This window comes from Corapipo altera, unplaced genomic scaffold (assembly GCF_003945725.1).
Source record: "Corapipo altera isolate COAL_440 unplaced genomic scaffold, ASM394572v1 216, whole genome shotgun sequence".
Lineage (NCBI taxonomy): Eukaryota > Metazoa > Chordata > Aves > Passeriformes > Pipridae > Corapipo > Corapipo altera.
In genome coordinates, this window is record NW_020885034.1 from 455,660 (window position 1) to 476,750 (window position 21,091).

A 21,091-nucleotide genomic window follows, 5' to 3' on the forward strand; every position below is an offset into this window, starting at 1 on the left:
TCATCCCACCCTCCCAGCGCGCTCAGACGGGGCGGGAGCTGCGCCGTCCCCCGCGGGGCACAGCGGGGTCCGCGGGCGGCCACGGGGGGTCTGCGGGTGTGGATGCTCGGGATGCTCGTCCTCTCCAGGCGGGAACAGTCGGTACCCCATCCCCTGGCGCGTGCGGCTAATTCCCGGTTTTCCCTCCCCTCTCCCGGGCTGTGCGCGGCTGTGGGCGCACACACGGGTGTTTGTGGAGTTGCCATGGAGCAGCAGAACAGCACTTTTGCTGCCCAGAAAACCTTTTTTTCCTAATTTCTTGGCCCTCTCCCGGTTCGCGCCGTGGGTGATGTAATGAGAGCTCGGTGTCTATGCGGTGTCCTGCTCCTGTGGAGTTCCACAGGAATGGAGAGCCCAGAGCAGAGGGAGCAGCCGCCATCTGTTTGAATAGATGGGTCCTAATGAATCTGTCAAAACCAACAAACGTCCTCGACAGAGGAATTTGGCCCCAAACACCTCCTGATGCCGCTGTCGGCAACCAAAAGACTCCCGGAGCGAGTCCTGCCTGTCACCCAGCCCCTGCTCGGAGCTGTAATTTATTCAGCCCAGCTCGCTTTTATTTCAGCTCTAATCTCAAGCCCAGGTTTAACACCTGATTTGCAGTGACTGCCTCCTGATTTCCCCACCGAAGGGCTGCTCTGAGGGCGGCTGAGCCGCCGCTGTGTCCTGAGCGTGAGCTGTTCCTCCTGTTACTCACCAGCAGCTCAGACCTTTTCCACCCACCAAGTTTGAGTGTTTCCCGTGGAGCAGCCGCCTCCCCCCGAGCACCCGCCGCGCTGTGTCGCACTAATTCGCCGGGTGCTTCACAAGCTTTGTCTCTCAGTGGCTTTTGGAGAGTGTTGGAAGTCGTCAGGATCCAGATGGGCTCCGTCGGGAATGCTAGCGGGACGGGAGCGGCGCTGGGAGCGGCTCGCTGAGCTCTGGCCGGGCTGGGCTTGCCTGGAACTCCGCGGGAGGAGAGGTGTGTGATCCTGTGTGGCTTTGCTGGACTCCAAGAGGATCTGCTCGGTGCCTGGGAAATCGAATTCCCCCATTGTTCAGCTGTAAAATAGCTGCACCAGGCCGTGATTGGCAAAGGACTGGATGCCCAGGTTGCTTACATCACGTAGGCAGCTGCCACCGAAATGACACACTTGATTGAAGGCCAAAAGAACCATATACGTAACTGCCTGTGATTAAGCTCCATATGATGCCTCAGAGCAAGTAAAAACCCCTCCTTCATCTCAGCTTGCTTGTAACGAGACAGCCGTTGCAGGGATATCATTTGGGTCATGTTGTGGCTTTTGGGGGATTTTTTGGGGTTGTTTTGGGCTGGGTTTTTTTTGCTTCTGGCTGTAAACTTCCATGACCTGCACCAATCTGCTGTTGCACCCTTGCGTGATGCCCCATGAGAGCCTGGTGCTGTAGGTGTGCTGATAGCTGGGAATACAGATTTTATCAGGTAAGAGCTCCCAATGCCATCTTTTTACCAAGGAATATTCCAGCTGGCTTCTTTTGGGGAGGGAGAGGGTCCTTGCATGTGCCCTGACCTGCGAGTGCGTGCGCTGGGACTTTGTTTCTGTGAAGGGTTTGGCAGGGGAAGGTTCATCTTTGCAGTTTTGGGAGTCCTGGTGGGGGCTTAACTGTTTCCTCAGAGGATGCACTGGACCTGTAGCCCAATCCTCTCTGCACTGCACCTGTAGATAAAGGCTCTGCTCTGGCTCCAGGGAGGAGGTCTGTGTGTCTCCGGGCAGAATCCGATCGGGAGGTGAGGGATGGGGAAGGGTGGTGGATCCCGGCCAAATCCTGCTCCAGGTGAAGCTTCCAGGTGGTGTAAGGACCTCAAGGGTCTCTGCAGGGAGAGGTCTGCCCTGCAGGAGCTGGGCTCTGCTCCCGTGTCCTCAGTGGTGTGCAGACCTCACCTGCTTCTCACAACACCTCCCTTAAACTTTCCGGTGGGGCAGGATCAGGCCGGGGCTCGACCCCGCAAACGGATTTCAGCAGGGAACAAAAGCACTTTGCAAGCCCTGCTGTCGAATCCCAGGGCAAAACTTGGCTTGCAAAGGGGGGGGGGAAGCAAAAACCCACTTGAAGGGAAATAGTTGGCCCAAATTTAACCAAAACCTCCTTCCTGCCCTGTCTTGGCAGGGTGGGGAGTCGGGGTCGTGCCTCCTCGCTCCGAACTCACACTCTTCATTGTCATGCAGGTTTTGTCCAATCATGATGTGCTGGAGGATTGTGCTGGTGCAGCTTATTCCTTCCAGATCATGATAGATAGATACATAAATATAGATGCATTTCCAAACAACATTTTGGCGGCTGCTTGTCCAGGCTTTCCTTCCTCAGCCCAAAGCCCAGCCCAGTGTCGGGCTTTAAATGGCTGGTCCTGTGCGTCTCCCACAGCCTCCAGAAAACCTCCCCCTGTAAGTTCAACTGCAATGCAAATCTTCTCATTGTGTTTTGCTTTAAAAGCCTGGCTTGACCCATAGCAAGATGATGGTGTTGTGCATGTTTTACCTTCCAGAGTTGTCGTGAACCGGACAAAAAGCCCACTGAGAAACTGCTGGGCTTAGAAATACGAGCAAACATCCTTTTAGCCCATTTGTGCACATGGAACTTTTATTGATCTGGCACGAAATATGGCAGGCAGTCTGTTAGGAGATGGAAAATGAACCAGGCAGAGCCTTTTCAGCAAATGTTGGGGATGCTGAAAGGGTCTGAGAGCGCTCATTTTAACCAGGTGCCTTCTTAAGGTAAACTGAAAGGATTTTTTTTATGAGTCAGTTTTATTCAGTTTTATACAGTCCCCAGCTAAGATACATTGGTTAATTCAGCACTTAACTGGGGGGACTGATCATATGGAGAAGCTCTGCAAGGCTGGGAGGGTTTCATTGTTTTTTTAACCTGTGAATGTGGTTAATGTTAAAAGTGTAAGCACGAAAGTAAAGTAAATGCTGGGTATTATGCAATAGTTCTTGGGCTATCATGGAAAGAGGGCAATAGAAACAAACTGCTTTACAGGTCTGCTTTTAATTAAATGCAGCCCACTTTGATAAAAGCACTAAAATGTGAAAATGTTTCTCAGAATAAAGGCATTAAGCAGTGGCAATAAAAGCCACAGTCTGGATTTAGTCTGCTGAACCTGAAGTCCATGGGCAGGACATGGAAAATGTGGAGAAATTCAGTGGGTGGTTCTAAAACTGCCCTCTCATTCCTTGAACTTAATATCTGCTTGTGGAGGCTTGCTGGGCATGATTGGATATACATTTTTACAGCATGATAAAAGAAACCCTTAAACATCTGCACTGCATGTTGTCCTCAGGTCTGCTCACAGCTGAGGCTTCCAGGCAGCTCAGACCTCCCTTTTCCAGCCATTATCGAGCCATCTAACCTGGATGGGGGGTTTGGACCGATGCTGTTTGTTGCCTGTAACCTTCCCCTGCTCTGTTGGCATCTCAGCAGCTTCAGGGGGTGTCTCCTGAGGTTCAAAGTGGGTGACAAGGGGCAGAAGCTGCCAGGTTTGTGTCTGAACCCCAGCAGTGAGCGATGCCCAGCGGCGCTGGGGGAGCTGCTGCTCTGGGGCTTTCTGAGCCATCCCTTTTCCTTCCCCTCCTGTTTATTGAAGTCCTTCCCCTCCTGTTTATTGAAGTCCTTCTCCATGGTCTCTGCAGAAGGGGGTTGGATATTTAGAAATGCACCAAGCCCCAAAATGGGGCTGCTTTGCCTTTTAAATCGATGCTGGGTTTGCCTGTGGTCACTCAGGTCCTGGAGGAGGCTCGTGTGGGATGACACAGGTGACAGTGCTGTGGGCATGTGTGTGCAGGGAGAGCTCCCTGTGCCAACAGTTTCCTTGGGATCTCTTCATCCTGGGTGCTGGCACATTAAACATTAATGTGAGCGAGCCTGAGGAGCTGGAACATTGTCCAGTCGAGGAAACGGCCGCTACTGACGTCCTGCACCAGCTCCACTTTGGCTTTGTTCCTTCCTAACCCAAATTCCCTGGGTTTGGACTCCTCCCTGCCCAGGCCTGATCCTGCAAACAGGTCAGTAGGGCAGAGCCTCCCTGAAGACGAGGATCCTCTTTAACGAGCTCCTCTGCACCCTCTTCTGTTTGCAGGACCGCGGCTGTTTGCTCAGATCCCAGAAGGGTTTGAGGGGTCACCTCACCCTACAGAGCCTCAAAATGCTGAGCACACAGCTCAGGGGAGCACTGCTGCTCCCACCCTGTCCCACTGCAGGTAACTGGAGTGGCTGTGGCTCCTGAGGGGGAAGTGTGTCCCATGGGCACATGTTTAAAACCTGGGCGTGTTTGTGCTGCTGATTGGCACCTTCTCAAAGGGTTTCAGGACGGATCCAGAGGCTCCCAGGGATGTCACAGTAATGTGTTCTTTGAGGTATATTTATATATTCAGCCTTGATCTTGGATACTCTGCTCTGACCCCTTTTAAAAGCAGCAGTTGAAGAAAAATGGCCTCTCCACACTCTTTTTTCCCCTTGGATATTGTTGACCTCTTCCAGGGCACTGATTTCCCCCTGGCACATCAACTACTATGCAAATGAGATTCCAACTAGTTGATCAGCCCTGCCAGGTATTAAGGTTGGGAACAGCCAGCGCCAAAAGCAAATCCCAGGAAAAAACAAGCAAATGAAGTCTCCAGAACTGTTTCCAATTATTCAGCCTTGCTGCTTCTCCTTATGTTTCAAGAAGAAACATGTAAATCTCTCTGGGTCGAGCTTGTTTACAGAGTGCTTGTGGGTTTAAAATCCAGCCAGCATCAGGTTTCTGTTGTACATTTCCTGCAAATAAATGCTGAAATAAAAATAAGGATGCTGTAATTTGTGCCACCCCAAGAGCTAAATATTGTGCTCCGGCAGGAAATGAGCGTTTGGGTTTCTTGGAGCAGCTTTACTATTCCCAATCTTCCAAAGACCAGGAGCTTGCAAGGAAGAACTCATACAGACTTGGGAATTAAGGCTGTGGATGATGAGGTGCTCCAGCACATGCTCAGATCTGGCTGATTCCAAGTGCTTCCCAGATCTTATCCCTTGGAGAAGGTCCACTCCCAGTGAATGCACATGTAGGGGGGTCACTGAGGTTTGGGGGTTAGTTACAAACTCTTGCCATAAACAGCTAAATAGTGCAGTGGTTGGTGTTAAACAGCTGCTCTGGATGGATAATGGATAGACAGATGAATGGATTCATTCCCAGGTCACATTTGCCAGTAGTGCTGCAAGTCCTGTGTGTCCAGAGGCAGCTGATACTCCGTTTTCTGCAGGAGTGAAATCCTGAGCACAACAGTCTCTGAACCCTCTCTCACCACAGCCTGGTCCTGGTTTAGTGCTAGTTAATAACCAGCCTGGAAGTGGTTCTGGAAGCTTCTTGTTGGGACAGGTCTTTGTTTGGGTCAGTTGACCCTCTCCCAGCAAGAGAACTGGGATCCTCTTTGTGAATCCAGATCCTCTTTGTGCAAAACTGGATCCTCTTTGTGTGAATCCGGATCCTCTTTGTGTGAATCTGAATCCTCTTTGTGTGAATCTGAATCCTCTTTGTGTGAATCTGAATCCTCTTTGTGTGAATCTGAATCCTCTTTTGGGGAATCTGAATCTTCTTCGTGTGAATCTGGATCCTCTTTTTGTGAAACTGGATCCTCCTTGTGGATCCAGATCCTCACTGTACATCTGGATCCTCCTCTAAAGCTGGGCCATCCTATGTGCTTGAAGACACTTTTCCAAGGAAATTAATAGCCCTGAATGTTTGCAGTGGGGAAGTGCTTGGAGTGTGCCTTGATTTGACTCTTGCACTGAGATCCACCTCAATTTATATGAGAGTTAATTACCTTCTACTCGTTTATACGTGTTGGTGGCTCCAGTTCTCAGAGCTCCCAGGGAACTTTCTGCAGGAACCATCAGCTCTTGCTTTTAAAAACCCAACCCTCACCAGATGTCTAAAAGCCTATTTTATAGGAGAGAACTCCCATATTTACTGGGAGTAATTAATTGTCCCGTTAAAAACCCTAAATATTTTGGCATTTCATTAATAATAAGTAACCAAGAGGCTGTTTGGAGCGCGTTATTTTGTTAAATCCGCTGTAAAAATGGTCATTATTGATAGATTTCATGTTTATAATTACTCCTGCGTGACGCACTGGGCCTGTTATGAATAATCCATTGTATATTGTTTTCGGAACTCGGATGTTTGCTCAGTGTGCTGGGGGTGCCAGGAATCGCTGCTGCTGATGTCTCCCTGCCTGATTTATGCCTGGGAAGGGAACTGGACACGAGTAAATGAACAGAAGCTCGGAAAACTCCCCTCCAGACACACTCAATAAGCAAACAGCAGTTGTGAGTGGAGGAGAAAAGGAGAGCAGGGAAATGTGTGAGGGAGATGCACAAGAACATTTCCTCCCGGCCTGGCCGTGCTCTTCTTTAGCTCAGCTAAAAGCTCAGGGAGGCTTTTTTTTTTCTCCCAGCCAACAAAGAGCACCATCAGTTAGTTCTTTGTGATCTTCTCGTGTTCTGCTCAGAAAAACACGAGCCAAGTGTTGCAGAAAGAGAGGAACCCGAGCTTTTTGTGTTTGAGCAGCCAGGACAGCAGGGGGGGTCGGTGTGACGGGCTGGGAGGTGCGGGGGTGATGGGACAGAGCCTCTCCTGCACCTCTGCCCTCAGCTGGTCGCTCATTTAAACCTCTCAGTGTTGACTTTGTCGTCCCCCCATTGCCTGAGTGCTGGGGGAGCCGATTGCAGCCTCCCCAGGGGCAAAGGTTTCACTCCCAAACTGATTCTTTTTGTGTTTCCAGGTGAATTATGAGAAGGGGAAAGAGAGGAAGGCTTGGAGGGTTTTGTTTTGTGGAAGGGAGGAAGGTTTGAGGGGTTTTGTTGTGTGGAAGAGGAAGGTTTGGAGGTTTTTGTTGTGTGGAAGGGAGAAAGGTATGGAAATTTTCAGCAGGAGAGGAGACATGAGCACAACAGTCTCTGAACCCTCTCTCACCACAGCCTGGTCCTGGTTTAGTGCTAGTTAATAACCAGCCTGGTGGTTCTGGAAGCTTCTTGTTGGGACAGGTCTTTGGGTCAGTTGATCCTCTCCCTGCAAGAGAACTGGGATCCTCTTTTCGTGGATCTGGATCCTCTTTGTGTGAATCTGGATCCTCTTTGTGTGAATCTGGATCCTCTTTGTGAATCTGGATCCTCTTTTCGTGGATTTGGATCCTCTTTTTGTGGATCTGGATCCTCTTTTTGTGGATCTGGATCCCTGTGAATCTGGATCCTCTTTTAAAACTGGGCTCTCCTGTGTGTCTGCTGCCAGGGAGCCCCCGGGTGGGCACAGGGTGGGCATCACTCCCCTTGCAGTGTTACCTGGACAATTTGGGCAGAGAAGATGAAATCCAGGTGAGGTGGAAGTGCTGAGGGAGCTGGAAGGTCCATGAGCTGCCCGTGTTCTGCTCTCAGCCCCTCAGCAGCTCCAGCTTCACAGACTCCTGGTTTTTAAGGCCCAGGAGGAATGTCAGAAACGTGGAAAACAATCGATCACAAGCTGTTCTCACCCTGTTAGCTCCAACACCTGCTTGTGCTTGGCTGAAGTGCATCTTCCACGAGGCATCAGGGCTTGTCTGGGACCAGACAGGACGTGTCACTCCCTCTGCTCGTTTGTTCCAGTGGTTAATCACCCTTGCCATTAAAAACTCGGCCTTAATTTCCAATTTGCACATTTGCAGCCTTCAGCTTCCCACCACAGGAGCCCTGCACCGGGAGATTTTACAGCTGTTTTTTTTTTTTTTAGCCTGTGTTGGTTTTCTCTCATCAGCTCTTCCCTCCTGAAATGGTCTTTTTTTTGGGAGGCCCCTGGGTGATGAACACCACGGGCCTGTTGTCTTGTGGAGGAGGTGGACCCACAGGAGGGAACAGGACACACTGCAGCCCCCCCAGGGACAAAAGTTTCATTTCCAAACTAATTTTTTCGTGTCTCCAGGTGAATTATTAGAGGGAGGAAGAGAGGAAGGCTTGGAGATTTTTGTTGTGTGGAAGAGAGGAAGGTTTGGAGATTTTTGTTGTGTGGAAGAAGGAAGGTTTGGAGATTTTTGTTCCCCCTTTTTTTTTTTTTGACTTTTTAATATCAGCTCAGAGGCTTCTTCCAAACCAACTGTGATTTATATGAAGATGTAATTTTGGACTAACCTTGGCTAAACACAGCTGGGGGCAGCAGCATCAGCAGCTGCATCTCAGTGACAGAAAGTGGGAGAGGGCAGCAAAAATCTTGGGATTTCTGGCTGCAAAAGTTGAGGATGAGTTTGGGAGCTAAGAAGAGCCTGGGGAAAAGGATGAAATGCTGGTGAGCGGGTTATGATGTTTCTTTAATTAGGTTTAAGCCCATTTTGGGATGGAAAGGGGTCTTTATCCCTGGAGATGCAGAGCTATCAGGTCCTTGCAGCCCTTTCCTCCTGGCAGTTTAAGCTGAGGATCAGCCCAGGCCACGGTTAAAAACACCAAACAACAACTGTGGTTTAAAGCTGTCCCACTGTGTCCTCACATGTTCAGCTTGCAGAAGGAGATGTGTGTGTTTTATACTTGACCTGGCATCCTCAGCTCTCCCTTTCTGCCAGGATTCAAAGGCAGATGTGAAGCATCACTTGTTTAGTGACGTGGTGTCTTTTAAAGTGACCTTCCCCTTCTTTTTTATTCCGAATTTACTGCAGAAGGTGGGGGAAGGAGGGAGGGGAAAAAAACAGCACAAAATCTTCTGAAGCTCCTGTTGCTCAGTAGTCCTTGAACCTGGAAGTTGGTGGCTCCTGAAGTGCCTTACATTACATTAGACTTGTCACTCAGATCTTGTTTTCTGCATTTCAGAAGGTGTTTGGTTTTGTTTTTTTTTTTTTCTCAGTTCCATTGTTGAATGCTGAAAACTGTCTGTTTGTAAAGCCTTTTTTGCCCAGTGATCACTTCATTGCTGGTACGTGCCAGCAACAGCTCCAATTTCTTGGTCATTACCTGAACCAGGGGAATATTTTCCTGGTCTTATGCCAATAAATAATCAGATCCAGCACAAATGCCACGTTCAGGAGGATGAGGGCACTGGGTCTGTGAAGGGTCAGGGCTGAAAGTGTCCCCAGGGCCCAATTTTAATCTGTACCTGTATCACCCCCAGCAGCTGAGCCGTGAATCTCACATGTGTGTGATCCCTGTAAAAGGGATGAAATGAATCTGGATGGATTAATTTGCTGAAAGCCCCATGTGTGCCTGTGCTGGTTCCAGCTTTTGCCAGCCATCCATGCTCCCAGGCAGTGGGAGCACTCCTGTTTTCCAGAAAAACTCTTTCAGAGGCAGCTTTAGGGCTCACCTGCAGTCACAGCCCCACGACTTTGCATCACAGTCTGAGGAAATTTGGCTTCCAAAAGTGGCCCAGGGTATTTATTTCTCTGTGACCAACTGGGAGCAGGGAGGCTCTTGCCTTTCTCTCCCTGCAATAGATCTGTTTATATACAGCCCAAATGTGCCCTTTCCGTGTTTTTTTGGGGGGTTTGATACCAATTTATTGGTATCAAATTGGATCTATTTTAGGGCTTTCTTTTAAGGCTCTCTATGTACCAGATCTTATTTTTCCCCATCCCAAGGTACCTTCCAAGGGCCCCTTTTATTGGATTTGGAGCTGCAGATCAAACCATCTGCCTGAGCCCTCAGCCCTGTGTCTCTTTACCCACCTGAGCTGACACTGATTAAAACAAGACTCTGCATTTTATTGCAGCAGCTGAAACCTTCACACCTTCCAGAGCTCTGCATCCTCAGAGCTCCTCCCAATGCCAAAAGGAGCCTCTTTGAGCCCTTCAGGCTTTTTCTGTGGCAGCTTGGGTTCATATTGCATTTGAGGTGCCAAGTTTGTGTACAAAATAAATTAAAAAAAATAAAAAAAAAATCTTTAAAGCTATTGTTGGCAACAGGGAATGCAGGTGATAAGGGACAAAGTGACTTAGGGCTCTTCCTAGCAGAGGGATGTTGCCAAAGCCACATGTCTGCAGTGAAGCACTTGAGTTGTCTTCCCTTAACTATATTGGCTACAAACACGAATATTTAGTCCAACTCAGTCTCTCCTAAGCCAGAGATTAATCCACGACCTTGGAGAGAGGGAAAGGACTAGTGCATGGACAGCAACAAATGGAAAAAGGAGCAGGAATAGCGATGGGAAGCCAGTGGTGTCCCCTGGCTGGTGTGTCGTGCCCAGAGCAGGGAGGATCAAACAGCCCAGGAATTTCCCAGGTGATGCTCAGGGCTCTGTTTGCTCTGCCCTTCCCCTTGGATCCAGCTGGATATCACACAGAAGATAATGGCAGTGCTCCAGCCCCGGGGAAAAGGGGATCCTCTCCTCAGAAGTCACTGCTCTTCTTTGCTTTACATGTTGAAACGTTGCTGTGCCCAGGGAGAAGCATCTTTAACACCGGTGCTTCAGCTGATGAATTTTTAAAGGGTTTGAAAGTGAACTGAGGGATTTTACAGCTACTCTCTTCCAGCTTCCCAACCATCTGGTTGCTTCACAGATTTTCTGTGGATTCCTGTATTTCTTTCAGCCCGTTTCCCTAAGAAAACAAAGCTTTTGCTGTTGTGCTGCTCGTGTGTGTTTGTCCACCCATATCCCTGTGTTTCCTTGAACTTTCTGCTCAACCTCAGCCAGATTTGTGGGAGAGGTGGAAATCTCAGTTTTACCCTCATCCCACGTTTCCATCATTTGTTTGACACCCTGTGGGGATGGTCAACATCCAGCCTGGGGAGCTGCTGGCCCAGGTTGTTGCAACCTTCCTGGACCCCCAGAATTCCAGCTGATAAAGGCAAATGCACAATAGTGGCCGGGTGGGACACCCAAACAGCTGTGTGTTATCTACTTGGAGATGTTAAACCAAGAAGTTAAACCAGGATCAACTCCTGGACATCATTTTGTGCTGCACTTAGGAGGGAGTTTAACAAGAAACCTTTTCCAAGTTGGTAACTCCCAAGGGAGATCCAGGATAAATACAAATTAATCCTGATCCCATCTCGTTGATGATACTTGAGCTAAACCTTCCAGTTGAATGTTCGTGTGGATTTTGGGTCTGGAAGCCTTTTTAGAAAGCTGGGGAACGATGCAAACCATGGGAGGACATGTGAGCAGCGTGGAGATGTCTTTTTTTTTTTTATCCTGATGGCAAATTGCTTATGAACACCTTCTAAAACCTCCTAAATGTGGCTGTGCCGAGAGGCAGGAGCGGGGCTGGCAGAGCTGCCACCCGGCATTCCGGGGGATGGAACCTGCTGGGGAGCTTGGCACAGGCACTGCAACCTTGGCAAGGTACCATGGTAACGTTTCCAGACACATGTTTATGGGTTCTTTGAGGCCTTTTTGGTTAAATGTCAATGTTTTCATGAGATTATTCGAGGAGATTTCACTGCTCCAGAATCCCACTCTGCCTTTCGGGCTGAGAGTTGCTCCATGGAAAATCACAGAACCCCAGATTCACAGGATCCCAGGATGTTCTGAGCTGGAAGGGACCCCCAAGGATCATCAGTCCAACCCTCAGCCCTGCACAGGCCCAGCCCCAAGAGTCACCCCCTGTGCCCCAGAGGATCAGCCAAACCCTCCCTGAGCTCTGGCAGCCTTGGGGCTGTGCCCACTGCCCTGGGGAGCCTGGGCAGTGCCCAACCAGCCTCTGGGGGAAGAACCTTTGCCTGAGATCCAACCTGAGCCTGCCCTGACACAGCTCCTGCCATTCCCTGGCTGCTGTCCCTGGTCCCCCCAGAGAAGATGTGTCTGTCCTGGCTGCTCAGAGATGGAGAGCAAAGCTCAGGGTTCAGTTCCCTGCTTGTTGTACAGTTCTGGGAACGGGGCAGGAGCTGAGGGGCATCTGCCCTAGTCCCATTCAGGCCATCTGCCCTGCTCCCAGCCAGGGGAGAGGAAAATTGCTGCAAATTTAACACATTGGAGAGGTAGAAACCCTTTGGCTCATTGCAGTCCAGCACCGAGCCCTGGGCAGGGCATCACCCCAGTGTGGGATGGATCCCATCAGCACCAGGTCACTCATGCTCTGAGCTTACCCAGGGCCTCACCACATGAAGGTTTCTGTGTTTCCAACATGGACATTTTGGTGAAATTCAAAATGAGCCTTTCACAGAATCCCAGGGTGGTTTGGGTTGGAAGGAACCTCACAGCTCATCCAGTTCCACCCCCTGCCATGGGCAGGGACACCTTCCACTACACAGGGTTGCTCCAAGGCCTTGAACACTTCCAGGGATGGGGGATCCAGCCTGGACTGATCTGGCTGTGCTAGGACAGGTCTTTTTTTTCCAGACAGGCATCAGGCACTTGCATAATTCCCCTGAAGCTTTACACGGATTTCAACCTCGAGTGCTTTGCAAAACCTGGTGCTGTGTTTCATGAGCTCTCCCACAGCCCACCCTCCCTGTGCCCCTTTTTGCTGTTTTCTCTCCCCTTTCAGGCCTGTTTTTGGCCTCAGGCTCCTCTCTGCAGGTTGCTGAGCGTGTCTGAGGTGCAGCTGCACATCCTTGTTGGACACCCAGCACAGGAGCTGCTGCTGGTCCAGTTCTGAGCATCCCTGGTTCAAACTGGAGGCAAGTTGAGAGCTGCTGAATTCCAGCAGCTCTGCAGGTTTTCTGTGGAATGATATTAGATTTTTAAAAAAAATAATACATACCTGGGTGGTAGAATTGAATCCTGGATTTTTCTCCCCAGGGTATCACGGGTCTCCTCCAGCACTAAAACACATTCCAGGGTCCCAGGGAGCTGATTTTAAACACTCCAGCCCTCAGGGGAGATGCATTGTCATTTTTTTTTTTTTTTTTTACTGCTTGTAGAAGCAAAGGCAGGGAAAGTGATTTAAGAAATGCTTTAGTGAACTTAACTCCAGGGTTTGCTGCTGCTCCAGTGCTGGGGGAGCTCAGGGAGGGAGCACAACCCCAGGGCTGGGGCAGGGGGTGCTGGGTCCATGCCCAGCCCCACAGGCTCAGCACACTCTGGGTTTGCAGTGCAAGCCCATCCCCATTTGGATTTAAACCCCTTTCATTCAACAAGGATTTGAAAACCCTGTTGATGGATGCTGTGATTTTTGAGGTTGTCCTGTGCAGGGCTCGATGGTCCTTGGGGATCCCTCCCATCTCGGGATATTCTGTGATTCCCTGGGATGTTTTTCAAGAGAAAACAAGGATCTAGCATTCCCTGAATACTTTGTGGTGGGCCTGGAAACTAAGAAAGGTAAAATTCCCACCTTAGTGCTGAGAAAAATATGTCAGAGCCAGCAAGAGATCCCAAGGAAACACATTAATTGGCAAGTGCTGGGAAATTACAGATGTGCTTAATGAAAAAGAAAACCTTGTTTACGGTTTCTAACGTGCTGCTGAAGGAACTGGCTCCCAAATAAAAATACTTAAAGTTACGATTAGGATTTATTTACATAATTACTGCCAGAGAAATTCCAGGGACGTGCTGAGCAGTGCAAGAGAAGCCTCATGGCTTTTCCTCTTTGCTTCCCAGTGTCTCCAGGTTATTTTGCTCTTGGGGAGTCTCTCGAAGCTGTTCCTGACTCAGTGAGGCAAGAAGGCATTTGTTACAAAATTAATTCATATATATGTGGATATAGATTTGTTTTATTGACTGTGGTAGGAACATATGGCTGAGTAAGAGCCAGATCATCCTTGTAATTGGAGTGCTGGCTGGAGAAGGATTCAGGAGGTGGCACTTATGGCAAGGCAAGGATGTTCCACGGCTACAGCGAGGATGCCCTTGGAGTTTGTTTCCAAGGGGCCGTGACCCCCAGGGACGTGAGGGAGTCGTGCCAAAGCATAAATTGATATTAATGGTGGGTTTCAAACCGTGCCCAGGGTGTCCAGGCCACCTTCCAGCCCCTGCAGAGCCCCTGGGCCGGATCCCAGGGGATGTTGGTGTGGCTCTGCTGATTTATATCCGCTGGAAACATGGAACAGAAAGGCCCACAATGGGTTTGTGCTGCCTGGATCCAGCCAAGGGGATGACAAATCTCCCTCTTAATATTTCAATTGACTTTGGCAAACTTGCCTCTTTCTTGTGTATCCTAAATCAATGTGTAAGTGCTGCTGACAGTAATTCCCACTTTTGTCTGTGCAGATGGCTGCCCTTCACTCTGCTGCCGTGTTTATACCTGCGAAGTTTGCAAACACTCTGCTGCTCCAGCCTCCTATTGAGCAGTATTTTTCCTTCCCTGTCATAGTTGGGAGGTGAAAATGTTCTTTGTTGGGCCTTGCCCGAATGGGAATTTTCTTCTTTCTTCTTCTCACTGAAGTCTGGAGCCCAGGAACTGGTGGTGACGAGCACCTCGCTCAGGGAGGGTGCCCTGGGTGGGGGGTTAAACCACCTCAGGGGTCTGGAAGCTCCAGAGCAGGGTCTGAGAGATGGTTTCCAGGCTCTTGCAGGGCTTTGAAAGTTGTGCTTCTGAATCTAGTTGGGGATGTTGCATCTCTGGGATTGTCCAAGGCCAGGCTGGAGCAGCCTGGTCTAGGGGAAGGTGTCCCTGCCCATGGCAGGGGGGTAGAACGAGATGAGCTTTAAGGTCTTTTCCAACCCAAACCATTCTATAATTCCATGATCTTATGGAATCTTTTTAAATTTTTTAATTGCATGTCAATGCAGACCCCTGTGCACTATGAAACTATTACCAAGAAGCAAATCTGGAGGCTGAAAGCTGCCATATGAGTGCTAGAGATTCCTCTTTTCCTGCTGCTCTGTCTCTGCTCACTCTTCTTCATTACCAGGAAGCAGCAGCTGCATTTTTGTTTGTTTAGCTCCTCTCTCAGACACTCAATCAAACCTGGAGCCCATCAGTCACGCGCCAACCTTGCCGGGGATGCTTCGGCCCAGCTACTCCCTCAAGGCACACACTGCTGTTGTACCATTCCAGCAAAACAGGGCCAAATAATTCCAACAAACCATTCTTTTCCCTTTCCTCTCGTTCCCAGGGAGAAGATGCCATTCCACCATGTGACAGCTGGCTTGTTGTACAAGGGCAACTACCTGAACCGCTCGCTCTCCGCCGGCAGCGACAGCGAACAGCTCGCCAACATCTCCGTGGAGGAGCTGGATGGTGAGCAAATCCGGGGGGTTTCCCAAATTGCTTTTCCAAATTCACCCTCTCCATGGTGTTGTCACGAGGTGTTCTCCCTGGGGAGCGAGGAGGAAGGGATGGCTCAGCAGGTCAGGCACAGGAAAAGGTCCCCGAGCGAAGTTGCGTGGAGAGCTGGGCAGTGATTTTAGGCTCGGATTTTGTCCTTCTGAGAGGCAAGAAGGACAAAGTCAAGAAGGCAGCTTTTTGAGACAGGAAGGCTGCATTTTGTGGGCAAAAGTGCAAGAGAAAATTTAGGCTAATGTGTATTGCAAAGATGCTTTTAGCTTTCCTGGAACCTGCAGAGCTGAGTCTATCCCTTCCAAGTCGTCTCGTTTGCTTTGTGGGCTTTCAAAAGTGAGGTTTCTCTGTGTCTCAGTATAACAAGATGCACGGAGGCAGCTTGTGGCTTAAGAAGCTGGGAAGGGCTTTAAAATTCCCTTTCACAGGTCAGTGATTGGGAGCACAGACTGGCCTCAGGCTGGCAAAGGCCATCAGGGGGGTTATCCACATCTGCTGCCTGTAGGATCCCATCATTTTCTCCCTGGTTGTTGCTAATCCCTCCTGCCCTGCAGACAGGATGTGTGGCCAGGTAGACTCCCAGTCTGGTTTGTGGTGGGAAGGTCTCCTTTGTAGATGATTTGTGGCTCCTCAGGGTCGTTTCCAAGCAAAAGTTAATATTGTGGACAGCTGGGCTTTGAGTGCTGTGGAACAAACTGAAGCTCTTGGGTTGCTTCCCAGTGGACATTTGGTACAAGCCATGATCATAATGAGTGGCCTCGATGGAGAACTTCAGGAGGAAATGATCAGGGGAAGGGTGCAAGGGGGAAATGGTCCTTCCAGGGCAGGCTGGAGGAAGTTTGGCAAACATTTCTTCTCACCCTCCCCCTCTTCACGTGTGCTTTTGTAAATCAGAGCTCGGTTTACAAGCCTTTGGATTTGGGTTTGTGAGCTTTGAATTAACTTATCTTTGGTACAAACAGGGTTTTCTCCTCTCTAGTGAGTGAGAAGGCAGCTCAGGGGAGAGATGCAACATGAGGAACCACTTTAAGGGCAGCTCAGCTCAGACCCCAGGACTGACTAGGGCCTGTCCTGGGCTCTTCTGGGACACAGGAGCTTGGCTTGAAGATTGAAGTTCAGCTGAACTGAGGTGAATTAGCTTCTCTGCATCCTAGAGATGCCAGCCTGTGTTGCAGGTGAAGCTTTGCTGTTGTCCCTGTGACAGGAGGTGGGGTCAGGTCCTGCAGTTCATTCCAAATGCAGACAACAAGGGGGATTTTGGTTATGCCAACCCTGGTCAGAGCACAGCTGCTGTGACTGGGATTTGCAGACAACTGTCAAGAGCTGATCCAAGGGGTGGTGTTTGGTCAAAGGTTGCACTCAATGACCTTGAAAGTCTTTTGCAACCTTGATAATTCCATGATTCCATGACTCTCTGAAGTGGCATCAGGGCTGGAACCCACTGTCAGGGCTGGAACCCACTGTCAGGGCTGGGACACACTCTCAGGGCTGGGATACACTGTCAGGGCTGGGACACACTCTCAGGGCTGGGACACGCTGCCAGGGCTGGGACACACTCTCAGGGCTGGGACACCCTGCCAGGGCTGGGACACGCTGCCAGGGCTGGGACACACTGCCAGGGTTGGGACACGCTGCCAGGGCCATCCCATCCCACCGGGGATACTCCTCCCTGGTTTGTCTCCCTGCTCTTTGCACGGCAATGACCTGTGGCTGGACGTGGGAAGGCAGCCCAGCTCATCTCCATCCTTCCCGTGCCTCCCTGACCCGCGCTGGACTCTCTGCAGGCTCCACAAACCCTCTGCCATCCCTTTTCCCTGCGGGGTGGGAGCAGCAGCTGCGGGAGAAGAGCCCCACCTTCCCCAGCACTCCAGAGGCTGCGGAGCGCGGCTCATCTCCCTTAATTAAGGCAAATGAAGTGAGTTAGGTGTGAAGGAGCTGCCCGAGTCGCTGTTAATGCGAGTCCCGCTCCCATCCAGCGTGGCCGGTGCCCCATTAGCGCCGAGCTCCGAGCGGGAGCGTTCATTCAGCTCCGGGCACAAAGAGCATCCCCCTCGTTCTCCGGGAGATTTAACTAATCAGCCATTTATTTCCTGCCTGTTAAGCACAGGGCTTCCTGCTAGAATTCAGCCCGATTATTTTCCTGACAGCCCTGTGCTCCACAAGCCCCTCTTCTTCGAGGGCTTTGTGGCTCTTGCCAGGAGGACGTGCCCCGGTTCTGAGGAGAGCTCAACCTCAGGCCATTTTTTTCCACCTGCAAACACAGAAGTGACACCAAATTGATTCGTGTCTGCTAAAGCCAGAGCAGCATAAGAAGCTGCAGAGAGTTTTCTGTGTGCCAGCCAGCAGCACACAGCCTCTGGAATTTATGTTTAATATTAAGGCAGCGTCTCTGTCTTGCTGTGCTTTGTCACTAATACCAGATCAGTGCCTGGATGTGCTGGTAATTGGGGAAGGTACCACTGTTCACTGCCCAACCTAAAACAGAATTAGTCTTTCTGCCTCTAAGCATAAACTGTCTGAGGGTGAGTAACAAAATGTTCTTCCTTGAGAAGTTAATGTCAGGGTATGGGAGCTTTGTGGATATATCAAGCTGTGATAGCTCGATGCCAATAACATATTTGCATTTAATCTTACAGGGTTGGGAAAGAGATGCCAAAATTCTCCTTGGTTTCTTTTTCAATGAGATTTTGCTCCTGAGGGAGTTCCAGCCTATTGAGAAATTCCAGTCACACATATTAAATTATGAAAGGTTTGAAGCTGGGGAAGTCAGTGGGAATTTTCTATAATGTTCCCTCTGCGCTCAGGACTCCAACAAGTGCCTGATCTGTCGGGGTTTTTCCAGCAGGTTTTTTGTTTTCCACGTCTAGCATTGCATGTCTCAGCACTTGGGGAAGGATTTCTGGAATTGTGGGCTCTGGGATGCTGCAGGATCTGTGCAGCCTGACTGGAATACAGGCTGGAATACAGGCTGTCTCCCTGCAGTGAATACTGAGTTCTCCGTTTGCAGCCTGAGGGTGATGGATAATATGGAGATCAGGGAATGAAAAATAGTTCTGGCTTCAAGTAATGTAAGAGAAAAGGAGTCCAAGTTTCGGGATGGACACCCAGTGTGCTTAAGGTGCTGCTCTGCCTCTTCTCTGACTGCTTGTTTTTCAAAGAAATATTTCAAATTTAGGAACAAGTTGGGTTGGAAGGGACCTTAAAACTCATCCAGTTCCACCTCCTGCCAGGGGCAGGGACACCTTCCACTAGCTCAGGTTGCTCCAAGCCTGGTCCAACCTGGCCTTGGACACTTCCAGGGATGGAGCACCCACAGCTTCTCTTGGAATTCCACCCCAGCCCCTCACCACCCTCACAGGCAAGAATTCCTTTCCAGTATCCCATCTAACTCTGTCAGTGGGAAGCCATTCCCCCTTGTCCTGTCCCTCCATCCCTTATCCCCAGTCCCTCTCCAGCTCTCCTGGAGCCCCTTTAGGCCCTGGAAGGGGCTCTCAGGTCTCCCAGAGCTTTCTCTTCTCCAGGCTGAACAATCCCAGTTTTCCCAGCCTGTCTCCATAGGTGAGGTCCTCTTACCAGCTCTGGACTTGCTCCAACAATTCCACGTCCCTCCTTCATTGGGGGCACCAGAACTGCCCACACTATTCCAGGTGGGATCCAACGGGAGCAGAGTAAATTTCCCCCTCTGAAAACTTCCCAGACTTCCATCAGCCATCTGTCAACTTGAACTGGGCTCTGGTTTTTTCCATCCTGCTTTAAACACAGTTCTGGCAGCCAGGGAAGAGGCTGGAGAGATAACAGGTCACTGCTGATGCCTCTTCTATTCCGAGCAGCCACGCTGCTATTTGTGGTTCTCTTTGTGGCTCTGTAGTAGTGTGAGGGTGTTTAGGAGCTGTCACTGTCACAGAAGGAGAATTAACTTGCACAAAGCCATATTAGGAGCTCCTTAACTTTGTTAACAACCACCAAATGACGAAGTTGGAAGTGGCAGCACATCCATAACCTGCCTCTGAGGGGCTGTGAAGCACGGCGGGGTTTTGGATCGGAGTTATCGCCGTGTGCTCAGAGGTTTCTGGGCATGAGATTATAAATCAAGGCTGGGAGGGGCTGGTTTTATACACTAAGGCTGGGAGGGGCTGATTTTCTACATTAAGGCTGGGAGGGGCTGTTTTACATATAGATTTCCTGGCTGGTGTTGGGTGACATGGAACTGTGGCGTGGTTTGTGCCGACTCTGCGGTTTCCACGTCCCTCCTCAAACCACCTCCCGTCCTCACGTTCGGAGTATTTTTAATAAAAAAAGTGGTGGATGGAAATAATCACATCGAGCTTTGAGTCATCCACCTCCATAGGCACTATCTAAAGGGTATTGTCAGGAGGCAAAAACATTCCCATAGCAGGAATGTGACAAATATCACCTGAAGGGAGGCACATGCGTGAGAAGCAGGCTTTGCAAAAAGTGCCTGGGAGATGTGAACCAGTCAGTGCCTGGCAGAGAAACCCCAAAGCTGAACCACAGCAGCAGCTATTTGTCCAGAAAGACATCAAGAGAAATCCTTACCTGCCCCAGATTCCTTTGAAATCAGCAGGAGAAAATGGTGCTGCAGGACAGCTCTTGGCATCTGGGGCTGCAGGTCACGCAGCTCCCGCCCCGGGAGGTGGGTCTGTGGTGTCTGTAAGGGTTTTTCTAGGCTGGGAGAGGTGTTTTTTGGCTTGAAGGTTGAGCTGCATCTCCAGTTTCGCCTGCCTGAACTGGAGATGTCAGCAGAGCAGCACGTGGAATGGGGCAGAGCTGCTGCCTGCAGGAGCTTGGGGTGCAGCAGCTCCAAGGCAGGAACGTGGAGATTCCTCAGCAAGAGGCTGTTCTGTCATTGTGGATTTTACACCACCTTGCAGGATGTGCTTCACCTGGTTTCTGCTTGTTCCCAGCAGTCTCTCTTTTGTCACCCCCAGCAGCTCTTTCCTGGGCTCCTGTATAGAAGAGAAACATGAGCAGCTCCAGAGTATCCTGGGAAACAGTTCTTGAAATAATTTAAAGGTCATGGTTAAATGCTGCCCCACATGGAGTTTAGATTAGCAGTTCTCTCCTGCTTGCCAAGAACACAGGCAGTGCCAAGTGGCTCAAGGTGTGTCGGGGCTGCAGCAGGTTCTGCAGCCCCAGCAGCAGGGCCAGAAAGGCAGTCATGGGGCTGGTGTCCCTGCTGGGACACAGTCCAGGTGAAATGGCTCCACTGCGGTGCCATCCTAACCCTGCCTCTGGAAATAAGGCCAAAATCAGGGCTGCACATCCGAGATGATGGTCCTTGGATGTTGTCTGTCCTGGGAAGGGAGTCTGCCCGAGCTCCAGGAGTGTTTGGCTCATCCTCTGGGACACTGGGTGTGACTACTGGGGCTGGGCCTGTGCAGGGCTGAGGGTTGGACTCGATGGTCCTTGGGGGTCCCTTCCAGCTCAGGACATTCTGTGACTCAGTGACTTGGTGATTCTGTGACTCTGTGACTGTGATTCTGTGGTTCTGTGATTCCATGATTCTGTGGTTCTGTGATTTGGTGATTCTGGTTCTGTGACTCTGTAATTCTGTGATTTGGTGACTGATTCTGTGGTTCTCTGACTCTGTAACTCTGTGATCCTGTGGTTCTGTCACTCTGTGATTCTATGACCTGGTGGTTCTGTGATTCTGTGGTTCTCTGATTTGGTGACTGTGACTCTGTGGTTCTCTGATTCTGTGATTCTGTGACTGTGATTCTATGATTTGGTGATTCTGTGGTTCTGTGGTTCTGTCACTCTGGGATCCTGCAGAGCTCTGTCCCCAGGCACTCTCGTTTGGGGGTTGTTATTTAGCACAAACCCTGTGAGTTGTGAGGATTGTGGCTCATCCAGACCCTCGTTCTCTCCTGTGTCACCAGGCAGCTTTGATCCCAGTCCCTTGCCCTGGAGAGCTGGGGCTGTTGTGC

At 50.2% G+C, this 21,091-nt stretch overlaps 1 protein-coding gene across 2 annotated transcripts in view; it reads left to right on the forward strand.

Moving 5' to 3' along the window:
* Positions 1-560: 560 nt before the first annotated feature.
* Positions 561-21,091, forward strand: part of CALN1 (calneuron 1) — a 124,066-nt gene continuing 103,535 nt past the window's right edge. The window contains exons 1-2 of one of the 2 annotated variants that reach the window (XM_027668261.1): positions 561-1,000; positions 14,980-15,104. In XM_027668261.1, the coding sequence (XP_027524062.1) occupies positions 14,987-15,104 (118 nt within the window). In that variant the 5' untranslated portion in view covers positions 561-1,000; positions 14,980-14,986. Of the gene's footprint in view, positions 1,481-14,979; positions 15,105-21,091 lie in introns of both variants that reach the window. The other variant, XM_027668259.1, reaches the window with a different exon arrangement.